This window comes from Myodes glareolus, chromosome 21 (assembly GCF_982192425.1).
Source record: "Myodes glareolus chromosome 21, mMyoGla1.1, whole genome shotgun sequence".
Lineage (NCBI taxonomy): Eukaryota > Metazoa > Chordata > Mammalia > Rodentia > Cricetidae > Myodes > Myodes glareolus.
The window spans coordinates 13,227,984-13,250,116 of NC_142046.1; the positions used below are offsets into that span (position 1 = coordinate 13,227,984).

The window sequence follows — 22,133 nt, forward strand, 5'->3', positions numbered from 1 at the left end:
TGTAAAGGGAGTGTGGAAAACATTGCAGAAAAGAGGGCATGCAGCATTTTGAGGAGAAATTAGTAAGTAATGAACACTAAAATCCAAAGTCATATTTACCCAGTGCATACCCAGAACCATTGTTTTGAAGGAGAAAGGAACATAAGGGTATTTCTATTTCACATTAAGGCTTTTGTGGTTATTGAGATGGCTCCTTTTCACAGAGAACATTTCTCTTAAGAGAGAACCGTATTTTTGCCTTATGACTTCAATAGTCATTTTTCTTTATATGGCAAAATCCACTTATTTGTGCTTTTTTTAAAAAAAGGGGTTTTTTGTTTTGTTTTTTTGTTTTTTATTTATTTATTTTTTTTGAGACAGGATTTCTCTGTGTGTCTTTGGCTATCCTGGAATTTACTCTGTAGACCAGGCTGGCCTCAAACTCACAGAGATCCTCCTGTCCCTGCCTTACAAGTGCTGGGATTAAAAGTATGCACCACCATAGTTTTGTGGACTCTCCTTCCCTTCCCTTCCCTTCCCTTCCCTTCCCTTCCCTTCCCTTCCCTTCCCTTCCCTTCCCTTCCCTTCCCTTCCCTTCCCTTCCCTCCCCTCCCCTCCCCTCCCCTCCCCTCCCCTCCCTCCTTTCTTTTTAATACCTGTGTTTTCTAAGTCACTCCTGACAGAAGTTTGGTGTTATTCCTGGCACTGCTGGTTTATATTTTTTTATTTTCATCTCTGGACACAGCCGAGAGTTTGATGTTAGGCAAGGATAAGAAGCACCCTGCCTGACACTTGAAGCACTCAGCAGGCAACAGGCAGGGCTGGGCTTTGAACCAAGGATTCGTGACTTCAGCAGCTTCATCCCTGACCTCAAAAGCAATGGGCTCCAGGCTGGCTACTCTACCCAGCCAAGAACCCAGAGAGAGGGAGAGAGAGAGAGAGGTTCCATTTTAAAAACTGGCTAAAAGTCCTGGCGGGCCTCCGAGGCAGAATGGAAAAAGATGCTGGAAGGAGAGGAACTTGAGGGAGCTGAGGCGGCCCTGTCCGCATGGGACATGTGGAAAACTTGAGAAACATAGATCCAGGCTCTTAGCAAGGAGCTGGCCATGCTTTTTGGCAAAGGGCTCCATCCTTCCCAGCCCCACCCCCACCCTGCCCTGGGAGGAAGTCTTGGACCACCTCAGAGACCTGGTGGCTGTGACTCAGCCCCAGATCTCTGCTCAGACTCAGAGGCTGCATACAGGGAGTCACACAGGGCAGTTGACCCCTCCAGTCAGTCTGGTCTCAGGGTCTCAGGCTGGTCCTGCCACAAGGTCTCAGCCCCTTGTATTAGGCAGCCTCAGCTGCACCCTTGGCACAGCCAAGGGAAGGTTGGATGTGGGCTTCTCACAAGTCAGCCTTTCCTGGGCCAGTATCCTGAGCTCCACTCCCATACCGTCCCCCCCAGTCCATCCTGACAGGCCCTCTCGGCCTTCATATTGCCCTCAGAATGAGGCACAGAGTGCTCGGATCTTCCCACAGGATCCACCTGAGAAGTCTTGACCCAGTGCAGGGTGAAAAGTGGCACTAGGAAGTGTTCAAGCTTCCCCTGGGGGAAGGGTGGTCCTGGTGGGTGGGCTCCACCTTCAGAAGCCCTGGCTAAGAGTTCATTCCAAGCCAGAAGATGGAGGAGCCTCTGCCTGTTCACCCAGCAAGGAGGACAAAGACATTCATCTTCCATTCATTTCCTCATTCCTCCAACATGCCCTCTTTGAGTGCTGGTGGTGCCCAGCCCTGCCACAGCCCTGGGGGGCAATTGCGACCCAAACAGATAAAAGAGGCTGAGGTAGCACAGGGGGCCCTCAACTCAGCTCTTAGTCCTCAATCTGGACAGACTTCGGGAAGAGGTGGCAGCTAAGAGAAGCTACGGCAGAACAAGTCGTCTGGGCTTTGTCCAGAACCTGGCTGGGCTGTGGGCAGGGCTCCTAGGAGGTCAAGGGCATCCTTGAATATGGGGGGAGAGGTTGTGTGTGCCTACTGGGTCTGCTAAGTCTGAGATCCGGGAAGGTGTATCTTGAGATGTTGGTGGCAGACAGAGAGGTGGCATGCTAAGGGAGACAGGACTGGGCGGGTTATACCAAGTGGTCCCACGGCCTGGCAAGGCCCCCGCGGGGTCCTGCTCATGCTCCTGACACTGTTCTGCATGTCCCCTGTGTCCTTGCATGCCTGTGCCAGGTAGCTCCTGCATGTCCTCTAGTGTGACTGCCGTTTCCTCCTGTAAATCCTTTCCCGACTCTGACGAGGATCATTGCCTGCCCCCAGCCCGACTCAGGAGGCTGACTGGCACCATGCACCCTCCCCTTCGCAGTTTCTCCTGGATAGGTCTCTAGAGGCTGCTCCTTGCCTGATTCCTCACTTGGCTGTCACTCAAAGCCTTTAGGAAGGCAAGGGGCCACCCTGAGGGTCAGTGAAAGCCTTAGAAACTAAAAATGCCTCAAAGGCCTCCATCTGCCAGGTCAGTTGCAAGATGGCCACTGTTAAGATGATGGCCACCGCAGCCATCTCTTTCTGTAGTTCTTCCCATGGAAACTGTCCCTTGTCCACTGGAACTGCCCACATGGGCCAGTAAAGATGGTTCTGGAACCAGGAAGACCCTTGAATTGCCATTTAGAACCCACAATTGAGTGAAAGGCGTGGCCATGGCTTGGTGCCATCAGCCTCTTGGGGCTCCAGGGCTCTCTTCTTGGCCTGGCCGGTATTCCCATGCATATCTCCCACCCCACACCCCTGGGTCCCTGTACTCAGGTGCGGCTTGGGTGCCTGATGCCCAGGCCCTGTGTGTACGTGGCTTTCTCTCCTGCCCTTCTCCAGCTCCAGCAATACCCGCGTCTTCGGGAGGAGATGGAGCGTATAGTGACCACCCACATTCGGGAACGCGAGGGCCGCACCAAGGAACAGGTGAGTCCCCAGTCTCCATCTCCCTTCATCTTTTCAGAATAACTTACTGATCCTCTCTGTCTGCTTTCTTATGGAATGATATCGTTAACAGAAAGTGGATTGCTTTAGCCATTTTTGAAGGACACAGTTCAGCCGTATCGAGTAGCTTGGCATTGCCACCATCCAGAGAAGGCTTTGCTTCTTGAAAAGTTGACTTTGTGCTTGTCATAAAAGTCCCCTCCCCGCTCCTGGCAGACACCTTTCTTTCTGTCCCTGTGAGTTTATCTAGATTCCTGTGGTAAGTGAAATCATACAGTATGTCAATCCTTTGGTGTCTGGCTTGTTTCACTTAGCCTAATGCCTTCATGGTTTACCCAAAATACTGTAGCATCTACCAGAATATTCCTTTCTAAATATTTGAATAATATTCTGTGGACTAGACACTACATTTTTGCTTATCCATTGGGTTCTTTTCCACCTTTAAAACATGTCTGTGTGGGGGTATTTTGCCTGTGTTTATGTCTATACATCATTTTTGCGTCTGGTGTCCACGAGGCCAGAAGAGGGCATTGGCTCCCCTGGGACTGGAGTTACAGGTGGTTGTGAGCTGCCTTGTGGATGCTGGGAATTGAACCAGAGTCCTCTGAAAGAATAGTGAGTGTTCTTAATCGCCGAGCCGTCTCTCCAGTGTCTCTCCGCCATCTCTTGGCTGTTGTACGTAATCCTGCTAGTAAATACAGCTGTGCAAATACTTGCTCAGGTCCCTGCTTGCAATTCTTTGGGGTCTGTACTCAGATGTGGATTTGATGGACCATATGGTAATGCTACCTACCATGTCTTTATTAGCACATGCTAAGCACACACTCTACCACAGAGCTACATCCCTAGTCCCGTTTGTTTGGTAATTTGAGGAACCACCATCCCGATTGCACACTTTCGCATTCCCACCACGTTCCTCTTTTCCCCTTCTTCCCTTTCTCGCCCCTGCCCCTCCTCTGTTCTACTTCTATCCATCCCTTCGTTTCTCTCTCCCTTCTTTTCTTCCCTCCCTTCCCTTCCCACCTGCCTTCCATCCCCTAAATGGAATCTCACTATGTAGCCTCGGCTAGCCACAAACCCGTGATACCCCGGCCTCATCCCTTGGAGTGCTTGGATTACTGGCGTGCAACACCTCACCCAGACACCAACCCCTTCCTTTTTGTTAGTCTGTCTGGTCATCTCCCTGGAGGCCGCTCTCTGTTTGTTTGCTGTCTCTGGTTAACCTTTACCCTTCACAGACACTGCTCCTTTTGCATCTCTGTTTATGAAATAAATATTCATTCATTCACAAATTTAGACTCCAGATGTTATCTTTGGGCCTGGAAGAACAGAGATATTCTGAGCCATTCTGGACCTCCTGAGGCTCAAAACAGAGTCTCACTATGTAGCTGGCCTGAAACTCACTCTGTAGACCAGGCTGACCTCAAACTCACAGAGACCTGCCTGCATGTTTTTAAATCCTTATTATGTCAGATACTTTTATGAACAACTATAATCCCAGATTCTTGGGAGGTGAGGCAGGAGGATCAAGAGTTTGAAGCCAACCTAGACAACTTACAGAGGTCCTGTTTCAAGACAAACAAAAGCCCAAAAACAAAGAAAATAAAGCCAGGGCTGGGGCTCAGTGAGTTAGACCTCTGGTATGCAAGTGTGAGGACCTGAGTTCGAATCCTCAGGACTCGTGGGAAATCAAGCACGGTAGTGTACACCTGCAATCCCAGAGCTCCTACAGTAAAGATGGAAAACAAGCAGCCAAAGAAAGCCAGGAGCGACGGCACACACCTTTAACCCCAGCACCTGGGAGGCAAGGCAAGAGGGGCTCTGAACGTGAGCCAGACTGGTCTACATAGCAAGGTCCAGCCAGGGCCACATAGAGAGACCCTGTCTTGACAGCTTCCCTCAAAAGAGAGAGGAGGTTGGAGCCCAAAGTCCACCTAGCCTGGTGTTTGGAATGGTAAATAACAGGAGACAAGGCAGAAAGTAAGGAAGGACAGTCAAGGCTGCCCTCTGCCTCCATATGCACATCATGGTACACGGTGTACACACACACACAAACACACACACACACACACACACACACACGGCTCTCACACATGTGACCTGCCTCCTCCCACAAAGTCGCTGTGTCGCTGCCCAGCATCCTTCCCTCCCTATTTCTCCCTCTGACCCCCCTACTTTAAGTTGCACGTGCAAATGGGCGATTGCATGTGTGTGCTTGTGCACACATGCGTGTGTGTGTGTGTGTGTGAATTCACTATGTAGCAGAGGATAAACTTGAACTTCTACTGCTCCTGCCTCCCTCTTCCCCCAGTACTCAGATTGCAGGAATAAGCCACCATGCCTAGTTGATGTAGTGTTGGAAACTGAAAATGGAAGCCAGGACTTCTTTCATGCTAGGCAAGGATCTGCCACCTGAACCACACTCCCATCTTCACCTCTGCCTCTAGGAATCGTATTCTTGCTGTTCATCACGCCTTTTTCTTTTCTTTCTTTTTCTCTTCGTCCCTCTTTCTTGACAATAATTGCACTACTTAACATCCGCTATCTTTGACATGCAGGGCAAGTGACTCACTTCATCCTAATGAGTCTTCGCCAGTCCTTTGTGGGCAGAAATGCTTCCTTTGCAGAATGTGGGCCTCAGGAAGGACAGGCTCCAGGCCCACAGGAAGGAGCAGACTTGGGGCTGGACCTAGCAGCCACTCGCATCAAGCGATAGATATAACTAATCTCACAATATAAAACAAAAAGAAAGACTCCAATACAAATGCCTGCACCCTTCAGAATCTGCAGTGTGTGTTCCCCCACCACAGCCTAGGATTCTTCTATGCTTTTGAACATCAAGAGTCTTTTGTTCTTCTTTTGTTTTGTTTTGTTTGTTTTTGTTTTTGTTTTGTTTTGTTTTAAAAAGAGTTTCTTTGTGCAGCCCTAGCTGTCCTGGAACTTACTCTGTAGACCAAACTAGCCTCAAACTCATAGATCTGCCTGCCTCTGCCTTCTGAGTGCTGGAATCAAAGGCATGTGCCACCATTGCCCAGCTATTGTCTTTCACTGTCAGGTCACTCTAATCTATGGCCATTAGTTTGTTCCCAGTTTTCTTCCATTACAAATGATACCACAGCCAAGCATGTTGACATAAGCATATTGTCCTGTGTCAGCTGGGAAGATTGAGGTATGAGGAGCACTTAAACCCAGGAGTTCAAGGGCAGCCTGGGCAGCAAGCATCAACATCTTATGTCAAAGAAGAAGAGGAAGAGAAGGAGAAAGGGAAAGGAGGAGAAGTGGAAGAGGAGAACATGAGGAGAAGGAGGAGGAGGAGGAGGAGGAGAAGGGGAGGAAGGGGAGGAGGAGAAGGGGAGGAGGGGAAGGAGGAGAAGTGGAGGAGGAGAAGCAGGGAGGAGGACATGAGAAGAAGGGGGAGGAGGGGGAGGAGGAGAAGGGGAGGAAGAGGAGGAGAACATGAGGAGAAGCAGGGAGAAGGAGAAGAAGAAAAGGAGGAGAAGAAAGAACAAACAAAAGGGAGAAAACTTCACGTTCTTTAGATATTCTGGCATCTACGTCTTTGATTATTTGATGAGTTTATCTGAGATACAATGCTTAGAAATGTATGTGTTCATTTTAATGTCAAGCATTACCCAATTGTCCGCCACAGGGTAGCACTAGCTGCTCTCAGGAGTGTCTCTTGCCTCATGTATGCAGGGAACAGTGTTTCATCCTCACCTTAGCAGTACAAAAAGATAAGAATTACAGTTCTGGGACTGGAGAGGTGGCTCAGAGGTGAAGTGCACTGGCTGCTTGTAGAGAGGAGTAGGGTTCATTTCCAAGCACCCACATGGCGGCTCAAAACCACCAGTAACTCCAGCTCAGGGGAATCTGACACCCTCTTCTGGCCTCTATGGGCACTGCATGCACATTGTGCACACACATACAAATGCAGGCAAAACTTCCACACATACAATATAAATCATAATCAATAAATCTTTACAAAGTAAAAAAGAAGAAATTACAGCTCCATCTCCCTAAGCACATGCCTATCCTGACCCTTTATCAATACCTTTTATTTGTTAGGGTTAAGAGGAATCTTATTGTGTTAACTCTGAATAAGGGTGGGCAAGTTTTGCAGAATTTTGTTTTGTTTTTTGAGACAGGGTTTCTCTGTGTAGCCCTGGTTATCCTGGAACTAGCTTATATAAACTGGGCTGGCCTCAAAGTCACAGAGATCCACCTGCCTCTGCCACCCAAGTGCTGGGATTAAAGGCTTGCACCACCACCACCAGCTGACTTTTTTGCAGATTTTAAAAAGATTTTATTAGCACATATTAATTATATATAATAATTTCAGTTTTTCCATATTCTTATTGGCTGTTCGTATGTCCTCTGTGAAATATTCATTCATGTTCTTTGATCATTTGACCTCTGTTTCTTTTGTCTTTCAGTGATTGACAGCAGGGACTTTTTGCTTATAGGCACTAACCTTCTAAATGTGCTAAAAGTATGTCTCTTCTAGCTTGTTAGACATTCTTAAACTTTGTGGCATCTTTTCTATTTGCTTGCCGACTTGTGGACCCTTGAAGGTCATGCTTCTCATCGACATCGAGCTGGCTTACATGAACACCAACCATGAGGACTTCATAGGCTTTGCCAAGTGAGTGCCCGGGGCTGTGGAGTGACCCCTTGTGTGTGTACGCGCGCACATATGCACGTGTGTGTGTGTGTGTGTGTGTGTGTGTGTGTGTGCATAGTAAGTTCTGTTAGCCTAGCCCTCTAAGTCCTGAGCCCTATGAGCACTGGGGCTGGGCCTATTGAGAGTGTTGAGATTCCTCTCCTCTCCCCTCTCTAGTGCCCAGCAGAGGAGCAACCAGATGAGCAAGAAGAAGACTTCAGGGAACCAGGTGAGTGGCCCCAGTGCCCCAGTCCAAGGGACGGAGGGTGCCGGATGGACTTGGAGCTCTGAGGAAACCCCCTCCCAAGGGGAAGGGTCCCACGGGGGCCAGAGAGCCTGTCTATCATCTGCCAGCCACAAGCTTCCCACTCTGCCTCAGTAATCCTCTCTCCTCTCTCCCCAATGCTTCTCGTGGTTGCTATGGTTACCTCTTTGCAGGATGAGATTCTGGTGAGTACCAGGACTGGGGGTCTTGGCTTCTGCAGTGAGGGGAGGTGGAGTCCATTGGTGATGGGGATCTGCACGTGGGCAGCGGGCACCCTGCATCTTGAGCACCTTGCACATACAGAACACGCACAGAGAAGGCCCAGCCGTGCCTTCCACAAGCCAAGCACCTGCTGACTATGCAGGGTTGAGTGGGCCCAGAGGTAGGGAGGTGCTCTTTAAAAGTCCAAGAGATGAATGTTGGGATGAGTGGATACGTTTCTAAGAAGCCAACAATGACCTCCAATGAACAGTTACAAGATGATGAAAAATCACAGACTCAGTCCCTCCTCACCTGGCTTCCTGCTCCACGCTTCAAATGTCTACAGAAGCCGGGCAGTGGTGGTGCACAACTTAATCCCAGCACTCAGGAGGAAGAGGCTAGTGGTTCTCTGTGAGTTCGAGGCCAGCCTGGTCTACAGAGCGAGTTCCAGGACAGGCTCCAAAGCTCAAAAAACCAAAACTAAATAAACAAACAAACAAACAAAAAAATGTCTGCAGGAATGGCACTTGCTTGACCCCAGTTATACGCATGAGCCCTGGAATCTTCAGCAGTTTCCATAGTTTCCAAAGGCTATGGCTGGTTAAACATGTTTCCCGTTCAGGCTTGGGTCTTGGATATCCCCGACTCCAGGTCCTGGGGCCCAGCGTGTTGTAGGAGCTCAGAGAATGAAGGTGCGAAGGAACTGTATCTCAGGAAGGCTCAGTAGGTATAGGCCAGGCAAAGAAGGGAAGAGAAGCAACTGCAGGGAACACAAAGTTCCCAAGGTTAGGAATATATGTCAGAGTAGACCCTCAATGGATACTTGGAGCCAGGTGCTGGTGGTGCACACCTTTAATCCCAGCACTCAAGAGGCAGAGGCAGGCGGATCTCTGTGAGTTTGCGGCCAGGTCTACAAGAGCTGGTGCCAGCACAGACTCCAAAGCTACAGAGAAACCTTGTCTCGAAAAACCAAAAAAAAAAAAATCAAAACCAAACAAACAAAAAAGACACTTGAATTGTCTTATCCAAACAGCCGACAAACTCTGCTTGCACACACCTAGCAATGGGGAACCCACCCTCTACCCTCTACCAAAGTGGCTCACACATCTCTGGCTGTTTGTTAGAAGGCTCTCTATCCCCAGCTGGCCTTTGCTTTCCTGTCTTCTGTTCTGTTGGCTTGTGGTTCAAACCAGGGCAGGTCTGGCCCCCTCCTCTGACCAGTCAGGCCTTAGAGAATTAGGGAGGGGACTTTTGAATGCCTCTTCACTCACCCCATCCTCCATGGGGAAGCCTAGCCCCTGCCCACCGACCTCCTGTTCCCTCCTGCTCCAGGTCATCCGGAAGGGGTGGCTGACCATCAACAACATCGGCATTATGAAAGGAGGCTCCAAGGAGTACTGGTTCGTGCTGACTGCTGAGAACTTGTCCTGGTACAAGGATGACGAGGTGAGTCCAGGGCCACTGGTGGTCAAGGGTCAGGCTCGGAACATCCCATAGGCTGACAGTGGGCTAGACCACACCCCAGAAGTCTGGAAAGACTTGTTTGAGGGGGCAGGGTGGGGTATACAGCCAGAGAGGTACCCTTTCACCCAGGCTGGAAGGAGAAGGTGGCAAGCCTGGAAGCACCCTGGAGTGGGTAGGCAGGGGTGCTGGGTGCTGCTCCCTGACACAGCAGCCCCGTGGCCTTCCTGTTTTCTCACTCCAGGGTGTGCCGCCTCCTCTGTGGCCCCTACAGGACCATGACACACACATGTCCAGCTGCCAGACACTCAGTTAACCCCTGCATTCAAGTACCCTCAGCCCCTGCCAACCGAGGCAAGCCGCTCGGGACACATCCAGGCCAAGGGACCAGTAGCAATGACAGCCTGCAGAGCTACCCCCCAGAATAGCCCCCTACCTCCTAGGGCACCCAGAGGCCCCTACCACTCCCCCCCCCCCGTTACTGGTCTCCTTTAAGAATGAGTCTATTTGGCTTTCACATCTGGATTCCAGAGGTGACCAGCGAGAATGGGGGGGCAGACAGGGGGTGTTGTGGTAATGAACTCCAGCTGGCCAAGGAATGGGGGAAGGGACCCTCTTCCTCCTGAGTGGGCTGCTATAAGACGGTGCTCTCAATGGCGCAGTAGCATTTTAGAGTGGGGGACTGTGATTTGGGACACCATGCTCCCTCCTTGATCACTGTTATCCTCCAAGCCTGCCTTAGGACAGGGCCCCACCTCTCCACCTTGGGCGGGGTCCTCTGTCGTTACTGGCGGGGGCGCCAAGCCATCTGGACCTCATTACCCCAACCCTGGCCTCTCCTCGAGCCCAGGGGCCCCTGGAAGGGATGGAATATGAGGTGGTGTAGGGCTGGGAGGTGGCTTCCTACCCTGTCATTCTGGCAGTCCCCCTAGACAGCCCCCATGGGTCTCATGTTCCCATATCTAAGATCCCCTTAGAGTTAGGGGGATGGTGGCCCTATATCTGGCTTCCCCGGGTGAGCCAAACTGAAAGGGGCTTATGTATACCCAGGGTGGGTTTTTTTGTTTTGTTTTGTTTTAGTTTAGTTTTAATTTTGTGTGTAGATTTGAGTTTAGTTGTGCATGGAAGTGGAAACTGGCTGAGTAGTGTATGTGGAGAAGTGGGGCCTGTACGTGTGTGTGTGTGTGTGTGTGTGTGTGTGTGAGAGAGAGAGAGAGAGAGAGAGAGAGAGAGAGAGAGAGATATTGTAGGGGGTGTTGTGAGCATGTTGGGGGTATAAACACCTAGGTGTGAATTTGTGTGCTTGCATGTGACTTCATTGTCTGTGCTTGTGTGTCAGGGTAGGGGTAGGGGTGGGCTGGAAGAGGGAGGTTGAATGAGGGATATTTGAGAGTATGTGTATGTGTTTGGGAGGTGAGGGTGGGGGAAGGGAACTTCCCATTGTGAGGCTGAGTGTCTGAGTGTGAGTGCATGCACTTGAGTGTGAATTTGTGTTTGTGTGCGTGCCTGGGCATGGATGTGCACTTTAAAGGTGGGGTGCACAGATTATACCTCTCAGTTCTGGCAGTGTGAGCGCTGAAGCGCACTGTCGGGATGGGAGTACGTTTTTTTTTGCACTAGAATAGCTGGAGTTTGGGCTTGGCGCGTCTGGTCCCCTCTGCCCAGTCGCACACCCTTTAGTCTTTGGGCTGGGGAAGCCTCTTCACAGACAGGCAGTCACCCACATCACCAGCCCCGACGGACCCCCGCCCCCAACTTCTCTATCTTCCTCCGCTGCCCTCCCCCATCACCACAACCTCCCATCGGTCCCGTAGTAGGATGGCGGTCCCATAGCTCTGCACCTCCTCCCAATCCACCCTGTGCCCCCCCCCCCCCCAGCTCCCTGCTCCAAGTACAGGCTCTGGTTCTGGAAGACAGCGGGGTTGGTGCGGCTCTCCAGCGACGGTGCCGAGGGTCTAACCCAGCCCAGCCTAACCAATGTGCAGACTACTGTACAATTTGGGAGTCCTGAACAGGTAGTCTAAACACTGGGTAGACGGAGTGGAGGTATCCTCTGGTCCATCCAGCAGCAGCATCTGTCCATCCGGTGGGAGCTTTGGTCCCATCCCCTGGAGATACGATGCCCCCAGCCCCAGCTCCCATTTCCCCCAGCCCCAGTCAGCCAGCCGTGGTCCCTCTCTGCTCCTGACTCCCCTTCTGCCTCCTTTGACGTGGCAGGGGCGAGCGGGAGCTGGGCTGGAAGGAGGGGCCTGGGGAGGGGGCCGGCAGGAAGGGAGGGCTGGGGGAGGAGGCCACTCCTACCTAGTGTCCAACCCTGAGCGCAAGGCGGCTGTGGCGGGCCTCCCTAGATGGGTTCCAGATGTTCCCTGGCCGCGTGTGCAACTTCCTCCTCTCCTCCCCCAGCCGCCCTCTGGGGCTCCCGGCCACCCGCCTGGCATAAAGAGGGCTTTATGTGGCTGCATAGGCCAGGCGGGTGTGTGGGGCAGAGGGGTGGAGATGACGCCAGGGTGGGACAGCAAGGTCTTCCTAAACCCAGCCCCCACCTGAGATCCTAGGCAGAGCTCATGGAGTCCTAGGTAGACCCTCCTGCATAGGCCCCATGGTGGTATTGGGTAGGTGGGCCAGTGGGATACAGGGAGCAGAAACTTCTCCTCCTTCCTGGTGCCCCATCTGGGATGCCTCCTCCCAGGGTCCTCAAACCCTTTCCCTGGGGCACACAGCCTACAGACACAAACACATCTGTCCGCAGATTCCCATAACTTCTTCCACAAACAACACACCAGCAGTCTAGCCCACTGCACAGACCATGTAAGGCTATGGCCCCCTAGTCTTACGTTCTATTCACAATCACCACACACATGGTCCCATGCATAGATGCACCTATATCCTAGAAACACAAGCGCACACAATGGTGATGGACTTGCTTGCTTGGCTTTGCAACAACCACACAACCACACACGTGCTCACAGACATACAATTTCCAGGCTTGTGCTGTGTGTCTGATTGGTAACACATGGATGGCTGGAGCAGAGCAGGGAGCGGACTGAACCGGCCCTTTGAAGCTTCCGGGGCTAGTGGAGTCCCCCCCCCCCCATCTCTGTAGTCAGGAAATGAAGTCAGAGGCAGCCAGGCTGGAGGCGAGAGCCTCATGTGAGCCATCTCTGCCTGAGGCCCAACCTGGCCCGTCTCCAGGACTTGCTTAGGGTAAGATGAAGAAGACACCCTCAGTCCCACTGCCTTCGCCAGCCCCTTAAGCTATGGCATATACACAGGGCTGCTAGGATTGGCTTGAAAGCCATGGTGTGATGTGTGAGTGTGTGTGTGTGTGTGTGTGTGTGTGTGTGTGTACACGCATGCGAGTGCATGCACGTGTACCCAGATGGTCAGGGCTCCATGGCTAGGATTTACTGTAAAGCACCATGTGTGGTGGAAAGGGTTAGAGCCCTGGGCTACCTTGGGTGTTCACAGTCCCAAAATGCTCACCAACATGGAAAACTCTGAGGGATGAGGCATAGCAGTATCAGACTGACCCCTCGTTCCTCCCAACAGGAGAAAGAGAAGAAGTACATGCTGTCTGTGGACAATCTGAAGCTTCGTGATGTGGAGAAGGGCTTCATGTCAAGCAAGCATATTTTTGCCCTCTTCAATACAGAACAGAGGTGCTTGCTTGCCCCTGGCTGAGCTTCTGAGACCCTAAACCTTGCAAACCCCAAACCATGCCTGCTATGTAAGAAAATGGGTACACAAATCCAGGGACCTGCCATCAGACAGCTACTAAGTTTCTAGTCAGTGCTAGGTCCATGTCTAGATATCTTCTTCCCCCTTTCCCCTCTCCCCTCTCCTTCCTCGTTCCCTCCCTCTTTTTACAGCCAACCACATAGTGTTGACTTGGCACAGAACACTCTGCCAGGCACTAGAAACAAAAGTCTAAAGGCCCAGTCTCCTCTGGGATGGTTTGGGATTAGACTTCACTTCTTCAGTTCCAGGCTGGCTCTGATATAGGCTGTTTCCTACTCAGAAATAAAAATCCTATATAGGTGGTAGTGGCACACGCCTTTAATCCCAGCACTCAGGAGGCAGATCTCTGTGAGTTCGAGACCAGCCTGGTCTACAAAGTGAGTACCAGGGCAGGCTCCAAAGCTACACAGATAAACCCTGTCTCGAAAAACAAAAACAAACAATTAACAAAAACAACAAAAACAACAAGACTCACAGACAGCTGCTATTTGGAAGTCTCCAGAAAGCTAGGGAGTGTGCTGAAGTGTGCTGAAGAGGTTCGAGACCCGAGCCGAGGCTGCACTGGCTGACTGTGCAACCTTCCTTCTTTTGTTTTGAGATGGAGTGTCATTTAAGTAGTCCAGGCTGGCCTCAAACTGAATACTCTCCTGCCTCAGCCTCTCAAGTACAGGCTTTGTGTCGTTCCCGCTCCCTACGTAGCTAGCTGAGGGCCAAACCCTGGGTCTTATGCTTGCTAAAGTGCTAGACCACTGAACTAAATCCCCAACCCCTCAAGTACAGGCTTTAGAGTTTGCCACCATGCCTGGCTTCTGTCTCCTACACATTGGGCGACTTTTCCCCCTGAAGCGTCCCAGTGGCCACAGCAGACAGGAATTATTACCAACCTACCTCCAAAATGAGAACACTGAGGCTGGAGAGAGGAGGGGCCTTGCCAGGGGTCACAAGAAAGCTAGGGATAGATACTAGGCATGAGGTCCCTAAATCCCACGCGGGTCCCTATCCCCTGAGCAGGGTGGGGCATTTCCTCATCTTCCCACCCGCCTACCCCATCCTGCAGGAATGTCTACAAGGATTACCGGCAGCTGGAACTGGCCTGTGAGACGCAGGAGGAGGTGGACAGCTGGAAGGCTTCTTTCCTGAGGGCTGGCGTGTACCCTGAGCGTGTTGGGGTGAGCGGTGGTGGAGCAAGGGGGAGGGGCCAGCTGCTTGTCCCTGGGAATTCCAGGGCATCCGGCTTTGAGAGGTTCCCAGTCCGTAATTGGCTCACAAAGAACAAGCTACCTGCATGGGTTTGAAACAAAGCTTCCCGGTTTCCCCGTTTTCCTCTAGTGGCGTTTTGTTTAAAGTTTCCCCTTCCCTGCCAGAGGGCATCTCCTGAACTTTCATACGCTGGTGGCTTCAAGTTGCCATCTCACACACCCCCATCTCCTCCACCCCCCACCCTGTCACGGCAGCAGTGTCTATGCGAACCAGGATTTGAATACACTCCACTAGGCTCACATAATCCCTCCCTTTCCCTCTCTTTTCTTCAAATGTGCTCCCTGGTGGCGACGGTGGTGGCGGCAATGCTGATGTGGCTTCTGTGCCTCTGATGTGGGCCTCCAGGACAAGGAGAAAGTAAGTTTGCCCTTTCTCTGCTTCCTGCCAGGTTCCTGGAGCCTGACACCAACTCTGGCCAAGAGAGGGAACTTGAGATGTTCTTTTCCAAGGTATAGATTGAGAAAGGGGGACAAAGTCTAGCCACTAGCATCAGAGTCAAGTCAAAACCGAGTCTGGGGTCCTGAGAGGCTCAGTGGGGAGCCCAGAGCCCCAGCTGTCCTCGGTGCCTCTGTGTGGCAGGCACCCTTGCAGGGGCTGAGGTTTAGTGCCACCTGGAATCTGACTGCATTTGCCCTGCCACGCTGATCCCTGTGTTCCCAATGCAGGCCAGTGAGACCGAGGAGAACGGCTCTGATAGCTTCATGCACTCCATGGACCCTCAGCTGGAGCGGCAGGTGGAGACCATTCGGAACCTGGTGGACTCATACATGGCCATCGTTAACAAGACTGTGCGGGATCTTATGCCTAAGACCATCATGCACCTCATGATCAACAATGTATGTCTATAGTTGGGGGCGATGCAGGGGGTTCTGGAGGACCACACAGCCAGCTGGATTTTTTTATTATGTTATTTACATATGCACAGGACAGGGGAACACATGCCATCTTTTTTGTGTTGGTCATGGGACAGCTTGAGGGAGCTGGTTTCTCCTTCCACCATGTGGGTCTTAAGGATTGAACTCGGGTCATCAGGCATGACAGCAAGAACCTTTATCCACTAAACTAGTCCATATTCCCCAAGACCTTAATTTTTATTTATTTATTCATTTTCAAGGCAGGAATTCACTTTGTAGGTCTGGCTGGCCTTGAACTTAGAGGTTTGCCTGTCTTTGCCTCCCAAGTGCTGGGATTAAAGGTGTTTGGCACTATGCCTGCTTCCAAAACCCTTATTTTTAATAGTATTTATTTTAAGCCCAAGATATCAAAAATATTCTTGTTTTGACTTTTGAGATAGGGTCTTGCTGTGGAGCTCAGGCTGACCTCAAACTTGTGGATGATCTCTGCCTGGCTCTCTCTACTTCCTGATTGTTGAGGTGACAGGCATGTCCCACTAAACCTAGCTCCAATCTAGAACATATTAGTTAATAAGATATGTTACATACTATTTTCCCATTAAGTTTTTTGTAAACCCACTCCAGATGTTACATATCCGCTGAAAATGTGTCATATTAATTTGAGTTTCAGGGAACTTGCAGCTGAAAAGTAGAGATGCATACCCAGGGTGACACAAACATGCATGCTCTTCAGGAGGAGCCAGGAATCTTGGCTTTTTGAGACCTTAGGTGTTGCTTTGAAACACACTTACAGGACCACCACAGCCTGTGGCTTAGTGAAAAAGCAGGGCCTCAGGAAAGCAGAAGCGGGTCTGAATGCTGCTGGCTGTGCCACAAATTCCCTGTGTGATTTTGAGCAGATGAACTGCCAGCTCTGAGTCTGTTTCCTGATGTGTAACTGCAGACAGTAATGATAGAGGGCAGGACAGAATGCTTAGGAAGTGGAGCAGCACGAGGCAGGTGTTCGTTCAGTAGATTTTTGGATAAGGAATCAGTGAGACTGGAGTAGGCTGCAATGATGTCAACAACTCACAAGATTGCCCCGGACTGGGGATTGTTTTGCTTTTGGCTTTTTGAGACAGGGTTGCTCTGTGTAACAGCCCTAGCTGTCCTGGAACTCACTCTGTAGACCAGGCAGGCTGGCATCGAAGTCACAGAGATTCACCTGCCTCTGCCTCCCGAGTGCTGGATTAAAGGCGTGTGCCACCACCACCACCCCGCAATGCCTGGGGATTTTAAGTGGAGATTAACCCTCCACTACACACTGACAACTTTGTCTCAATACAAGGATACATTATAATTATATATTTATTACTTTCTTTCTTAGGAACTCAGGACATTTTAAACTGTCTTCTTCCTTTTTTTTTGGTACTGAGAAAGACTTGGTAGGCAGTCCTCCTAGTAAGTAGGACTTTAGTCTCTGGGTCTCCTCCCACATCCCAGACCTAAGGCTTTCCTCTCTGGCCATATATTCTCGTCTAAAGAAAGGATGTTTTGAAGAGACCTGCGGGTTTAGGCACCAAGCAGAAGTTGGCATCTGAAATGCCAACCCCAGCTCCCAGTTCTACACCCAGTCCCAGCAGGTCTGGCCAGCGACAGGGTTCCAGCCTCCTTCCCTCTCTGCCCTCTCACAGACCAAGGAGTTTATCTTCTCCGAGCTGCTGGCCAACCTGTACTCTTGCGGGGACCAGAACACACTCATGGAAGAATCGGCCGAGCAGGCTCAGCGGCGCGACGAGATGCTGCGCATGTACCACGCACTGAAGGAGGCGCTCAGCATTATCGGCGACATCAACACGACCACCGTCAGCACGCCCATGCCCCCGCCCGTGGACGACTCCTGGCTGCAGGTGCAGAGCGTACCGGCCGGACGCAGGTACCAGGGCCGGCCCCCACGGCCCCAAAGCCCCCCAGCCCGGGGCCCGCGGGAGGAGGGCCGGGACCGGGCAGTGGCGCGCCCGGGTCTCGGGGGCTCCCACCTGGAGCGAGGGGCGGAGCTTAGAAGAGGGCGGGGCTTGTCGCGGGGCGGGGCTTGCCATGAGCTCTGGCTGCGGGGCGGGTGGCGCCGCTGGGGGACGGGGCTTAGGCTCCGACGCTGTTCGCGGCCGTGGTGGGCGGGGCTTGCTGCATGGGCGGGGACAGCCTGGGCTGGGGGCGGGGTCTCTGGTGGGGGCGGAGCCACTCATCTCTGCTCCTCGCTTCTTCGGTCCTTGTCGCTCGTAGATCGCCCACGTCCAGCCCCACGCCGCAGCGCCGAGCCCCCGCCGTTCCCCCAGCCCGGCCCGGGTCGCGGGGCCCTGCTCCTGGGCCTCCGCCTGCTGGATCCGCCCTGGGGGGGGCGCCCCCCGTGCCCTCCAGGCCGGGGGCTTCCCCTGATCCCTTCGGCCCCCCTCCCCAGGTGCCCTCGCGCCCCAACCGCGCCCCGCCTGGGGTTCCCAGGTGAGTAAGGGCTGAAAGCGGCGGGAAAGGCCGCTAGGCGGGCGTGACTGGGAGGGAAGTGGAATCGGATTCCAGATCCTTGGCCTAGTAGTGGAAGCGACCCTCTCCATTCCAGGCGCTGGGGTCATTGGTTGCAAGGTCAAGGGACCTACGGCCACGGGCTGACAGTCGGGCTGATGGCCCTGCCCCGCAGAGGGCGCTGAGTCCCGGAGGTGGTCGTTTCTGGGGAGGGGGCTCTGGTGCTTATACCACCTGCCCCCTCCTTTTCAGCACTTGCATGGCGCTTCCTTCTTTTTTCATTTTTCTCTCCATTCTTCCAACACTTTGCATTTCTAAACCCTTACCCTCCATCCTCCTTCATTCCATTCTCCACTCACTCGCCCAACTCCTGGTGAGCCTACCTCATGACTAGGGCTCTGACCCCAGATCCTCTCTTTGAGACCATAGATTTCTTCAGTTACATTTAGAACTGCCTTGATGCCTGCCCCAATTTCCAGCCCTGACACTTTTAAGCTGTCCCAGGGTGGTGTCCAGCCTCTGGCGCACAGGATCAGTCTAGGCTGTGATTGTGTGACCAGCAGGGTGTATGATGTGTGTGTGGGCGTGCACACGGGTGTGAGTCTGAGAGTGGCACCCAGGCATGGAGGATAGGAAGCAGCTGGGGAAGGGGTCTGGGAATCATGGACAATCTGGTGGTCTGGAACCAGAGGGTGGGTGTGGGGCAGGGACAGAGACTGAAGACAACCCTACCACCAGAGATCTCTAGGAAGAGGAATACACTTCAGCCCTTGGCTTTGCCTTCTTGATCCATGACCAGCTTTCCAGTAAGTTCACTCTAATAGCTGACTCAGCCTGCCCAGTTTCCACTGACCATAGTCTCTGAGAAAGAACACATTATCCGATAGACCAGTAGCAAGCATCTGTTTGCAAATCTAGATGACTGAACGGCAGAGCTGCGAGTCTAATCCCCATGCACCAGTTGAGGCAGGGACTCTATGGGGCTCTGATGAAACAGTAGGGTAAAGGCAGGCAGCAAGCATGTCCTGGGGTTGGGAGTCCAGAGATGCTGGTTTATTCCCTTTAGCAAGTCACCTTCCCTCCCAGGGCTTCCATTTCCCTTCTCCTAAGTAACTCTCCACTTTTCCAGGGCAGTGTCCAGATAGAGACAGTGGGCCGCTATACTAATAGGAAATGTGGCTGGCCAGCTGGCTGTAGGGTGGGTCAGGCTAGAGACAGATTTGTGGAGACTCAATGCTGTAGAGAACCATGAAAGGTTACTGGGCGGAGAAATGAAGCTGGGTCCTAGAATACAAGCCCCAGTCCCTTATGGAGCAGTGTGGTAACCCTGTCAGCACACTAGGCCTGAGTGTGCAGGGAGCTGGTGCAAAGGCCTTCTGTGTGCAGGCGAGCTTCTGTGTTGTGACAGCTCATGCGTGTGCTTCAGTGTGCCGAGTGGCTGCATGTCCCAGATCCGTGCTGCACGTATTGGCCGGCAATGGTGCTGGGCACTGGGAGGTGGGAGGGGAGATGTATGCGTGTTTGTGGGCATGTGTGTTAGCGTGTGCATGCAGGGCCTTGAGGCCTCACAGCATGTGTGTGCACGCCCAGGCGTGTGTGTGTCCCCTAAGCCCACGCCTGGCTCACCTGTGTGTTTGTGAACTGCCCTGTTGATTTCGTGCTGTCTTTCAGAATCACTATCAGTGACCCCTGAGGAGTGTCAGCTACGGTAGGTTATGCTCTCAGCCTGCTGCATGAAGTGTGTCTGCCCCCTCCCTCCTCGCTGCACCAGCTCCATGCTGAGGACAACCTTGGAACCTCTGAGCCAGGCCCCTCCTCCTTCTGCAGCTCTAGACTCCCTCTTCCTGTCCTCTGCCAGCTGGCTCTCTCTTCCCAGTGAGCCTCGGGACTCAGCGCCACTACTCAAAGCCCTTTTGCCTAAACCGAAGGCTTTGGGGACAGGTTCCGTGCCCAAGCTGGTAGATGCGGGTGCTCCCTAGGGCTGTCAGAGACACCAGACGCATTGTTGACAGTGTAGGGACTGAGAGCTTAGAGAGGATGTTTGTGACTGGCCTCTGAAGGGGCTAGAGGCCTTAGGACTTCGTCTTCATACCTAAAGTGTGCTGCCAAGGTAGAGCATCCAGCTCCCACCCTGGGAGCGTGGGCATCTAAATCCACCACAGAACAAACATGATGACCTGACATAGACAGTAGCCATAGCTGAGTTAGGGCTCTGGTTGGCTAATAATTTCAGAACACTTAAAAGCCTTTGCCATTCTGTCAGCCCATTAACAGCTCACAGGCAAGGCAAGGACAAGTAGCCCCCTTTTTTCTTCCTCCTTAATATTTCACATCTGCAATTAATGGCCATGTCCTCAGCCCCAGATACAGAGCCAGCCCATTAGCTCCTACACTTGCCCTCTTAGAGTGGCCTGTACCTTTTAGCTAATGGCACTGCAGTGTCTACTGACTTCGCAAGTCAGCTTGAGTTCTGCCTGGCTGGCCACAGGATCGCTGTGACCTGTTCCAGCTCTTCCCCAGCCACTGACGCTCACCCTTCTGCTTTTCCCCAGCAGGAAGGGCCCAGCCTCACCTACGCGACCTGCAGCCCCCCGACCAGCGGAGGCTCCCCTCTTAGACTTATAAGTCTATGGCCACAGGCATCGGCTGCTTGCCTCCCAGCCTCCCCAGGGTCCCCTCAGAGGACTCCTGGGCTTTCTGACCACCTGAGGGGCCTCCAGGGCTCCCTCGAGTCATCCCCTTTAGCTTTGCTCTCCTGGTTCAAGCACTTCTGGCCTCATGGCTGTTACATGGGACTCCCTGAGGCTTGGGGTGGCCCAGGGTCAGTGGGATGGGAGAAAGAGTGACCAGAGAAGAGGGAGGCCCTATGGACACATTGACTGGGTGGTGTGTGAGAGGCCGTGTGCGTGGCATGAGGGCCACCAGCCTCCACCCAGACTACCTGCTAGTTATGGCCCAGCACCTCCCATCTTGCCTTTTTCATTCATCAACTGTCTGCCTCTTTTCTGGGAACTTTGCCCACATCCACACCTGCCTCATCCCCTCTGCCTCTGCTGGGGGTGGCTGCTTTTGCCTTACCAGCTCTCCTTCCTTTTCTCTCTCCGGTTCTCTCTTTGCTTTCTCTCCAACTGCCAGCCGATCGGGTCAGGCAAGTCCATCCCGTCCTGAGAGCCCCAGGCCCCCCTTCGACCTCTAACCAGATCCCTTCTACTCCTCGGAGACCTCCCTTACCAAGCCTGCCTGGACAGCTGTTCTGTGACTTGACAGTGGCTCCCCCCTCCCCGCCCGGCCCCAAAGCGTGTTCCCTTCATCTGTGACTTAGTCTGTTGTAGTGGTGAGCTACACATCCAGATGTGATGCTGGTGAAAACTTGTGCCCTCTGTGGTATTGCTCCTGCGACATTCTATAAATATCTATAAATATACCTATATATATATACATATATATACATATATATGGCTGACACAGCCTCGCCTGTAGTATCAGAATCAACCATCATGCTGTCCTTGTGGAGTCTTGTGGTCCAACTACAAGGGAACACTGTCACCCTGACCCTCTCCCAATGTGCCACCTCCAGTGAGCTTCTCTGTCCTCTTGGCCTGTGGACGGCCATCCCCTCGGCCATCCCCACCCTGCAGCATGGGGATGCTGCACCAGCAGCTGTATGGTTCTCATAGCCACCAGTCTTGCTGTCTTGGCTGAGAATAAAATCCATTTCTGGATGATGGGGAATTGTGTGTCCTCTACTGGTTCATAGTTCGTATTCTCTGTGGAGCTGGGGGGAGGGGAAGGTGTCAACACTGGGCACTAAATGCAGGGTGAGGAAGAGCCCTTGCTAGGGTGCTGTGAGTTAGCAGGTTCTCATCCTATGAACTACTTCCACCATTAGGGAGCAAGACCATGAACTCAGCCAGGAGACTGAACTGAGGAGGCCTGCAGCCTGAAGGAAAACAAAAATGGGCCAATGGATCAGGCTAGGGGAAGAGGGGACAGAATGGAAAAGGTCAGCACCCTTAGGTGCTGTACCCTATCTGTAGGTGTCCACCTACATATAGGTCAGTCTTGACTGTAACCCATGACACTCTTACTGGGATCCCTCAGCTTCGGTAAGCAGCATACAGACAATACAGCATACCTGCTAAGCACTTCAGACCTTAGGCTCCACACAGGCCAGAAGACCACTCTCTGCTGGCATATTCCCTGCTTGGTGACAACCTCAGGCTAACCCCAGAACCCAGTGACAGGAACACCCTAGGCCCAGTAG

At 52.5% G+C, this 22,133-nt stretch overlaps 1 protein-coding gene across 19 annotated transcripts in view; it reads left to right on the forward strand.

Annotated features, from left to right (window-relative positions):
• Positions 1 to 21,601, forward strand: part of Dnm1 (dynamin 1) — a 45,165-nt gene extending 23,564 nt beyond the window's left edge. For 2 of the 19 annotated variants that reach the window (XM_087899758.1, XM_087899755.1), the window contains exons 11-23: positions 2,830 to 2,916; positions 7,506 to 7,576; positions 7,772 to 7,823; positions 8,033 to 8,044; positions 9,393 to 9,506; positions 13,071 to 13,180; positions 14,317 to 14,428; positions 14,865 to 14,876; positions 15,185 to 15,355; positions 17,047 to 17,288; positions 17,636 to 17,851; positions 19,541 to 19,577; positions 20,425 to 21,601. In XM_087899758.1, the coding sequence (XP_087755884.1) occupies positions 2,830 to 2,916; positions 7,506 to 7,576; positions 7,772 to 7,823; positions 8,033 to 8,044; positions 9,393 to 9,506; positions 13,071 to 13,180; positions 14,317 to 14,428; positions 14,865 to 14,876; positions 15,185 to 15,355; positions 17,047 to 17,288; positions 17,636 to 17,851; positions 19,541 to 19,562 (1,221 nt within the window). In that variant the 3' untranslated portion in view covers positions 19,563 to 19,577; positions 20,425 to 21,601. Of the gene's footprint in view, positions 1 to 2,829; positions 2,917 to 7,505; positions 7,577 to 7,771; positions 7,824 to 8,032; positions 8,045 to 9,392; positions 9,507 to 13,070; positions 13,181 to 14,316; positions 14,429 to 14,864; positions 14,877 to 15,184; positions 15,356 to 17,046; positions 17,289 to 17,635; positions 17,852 to 17,939; positions 17,942 to 19,540; positions 19,578 to 20,421 lie in introns of all 19 variants that reach the window. The other 17 variants (XM_087899748.1, XM_087899747.1, XM_087899750.1 and 14 more) reach the window with 13 other exon arrangements.
• The last annotated feature ends 532 nt before the right edge of the window (positions 21,602 to 22,133 follow it).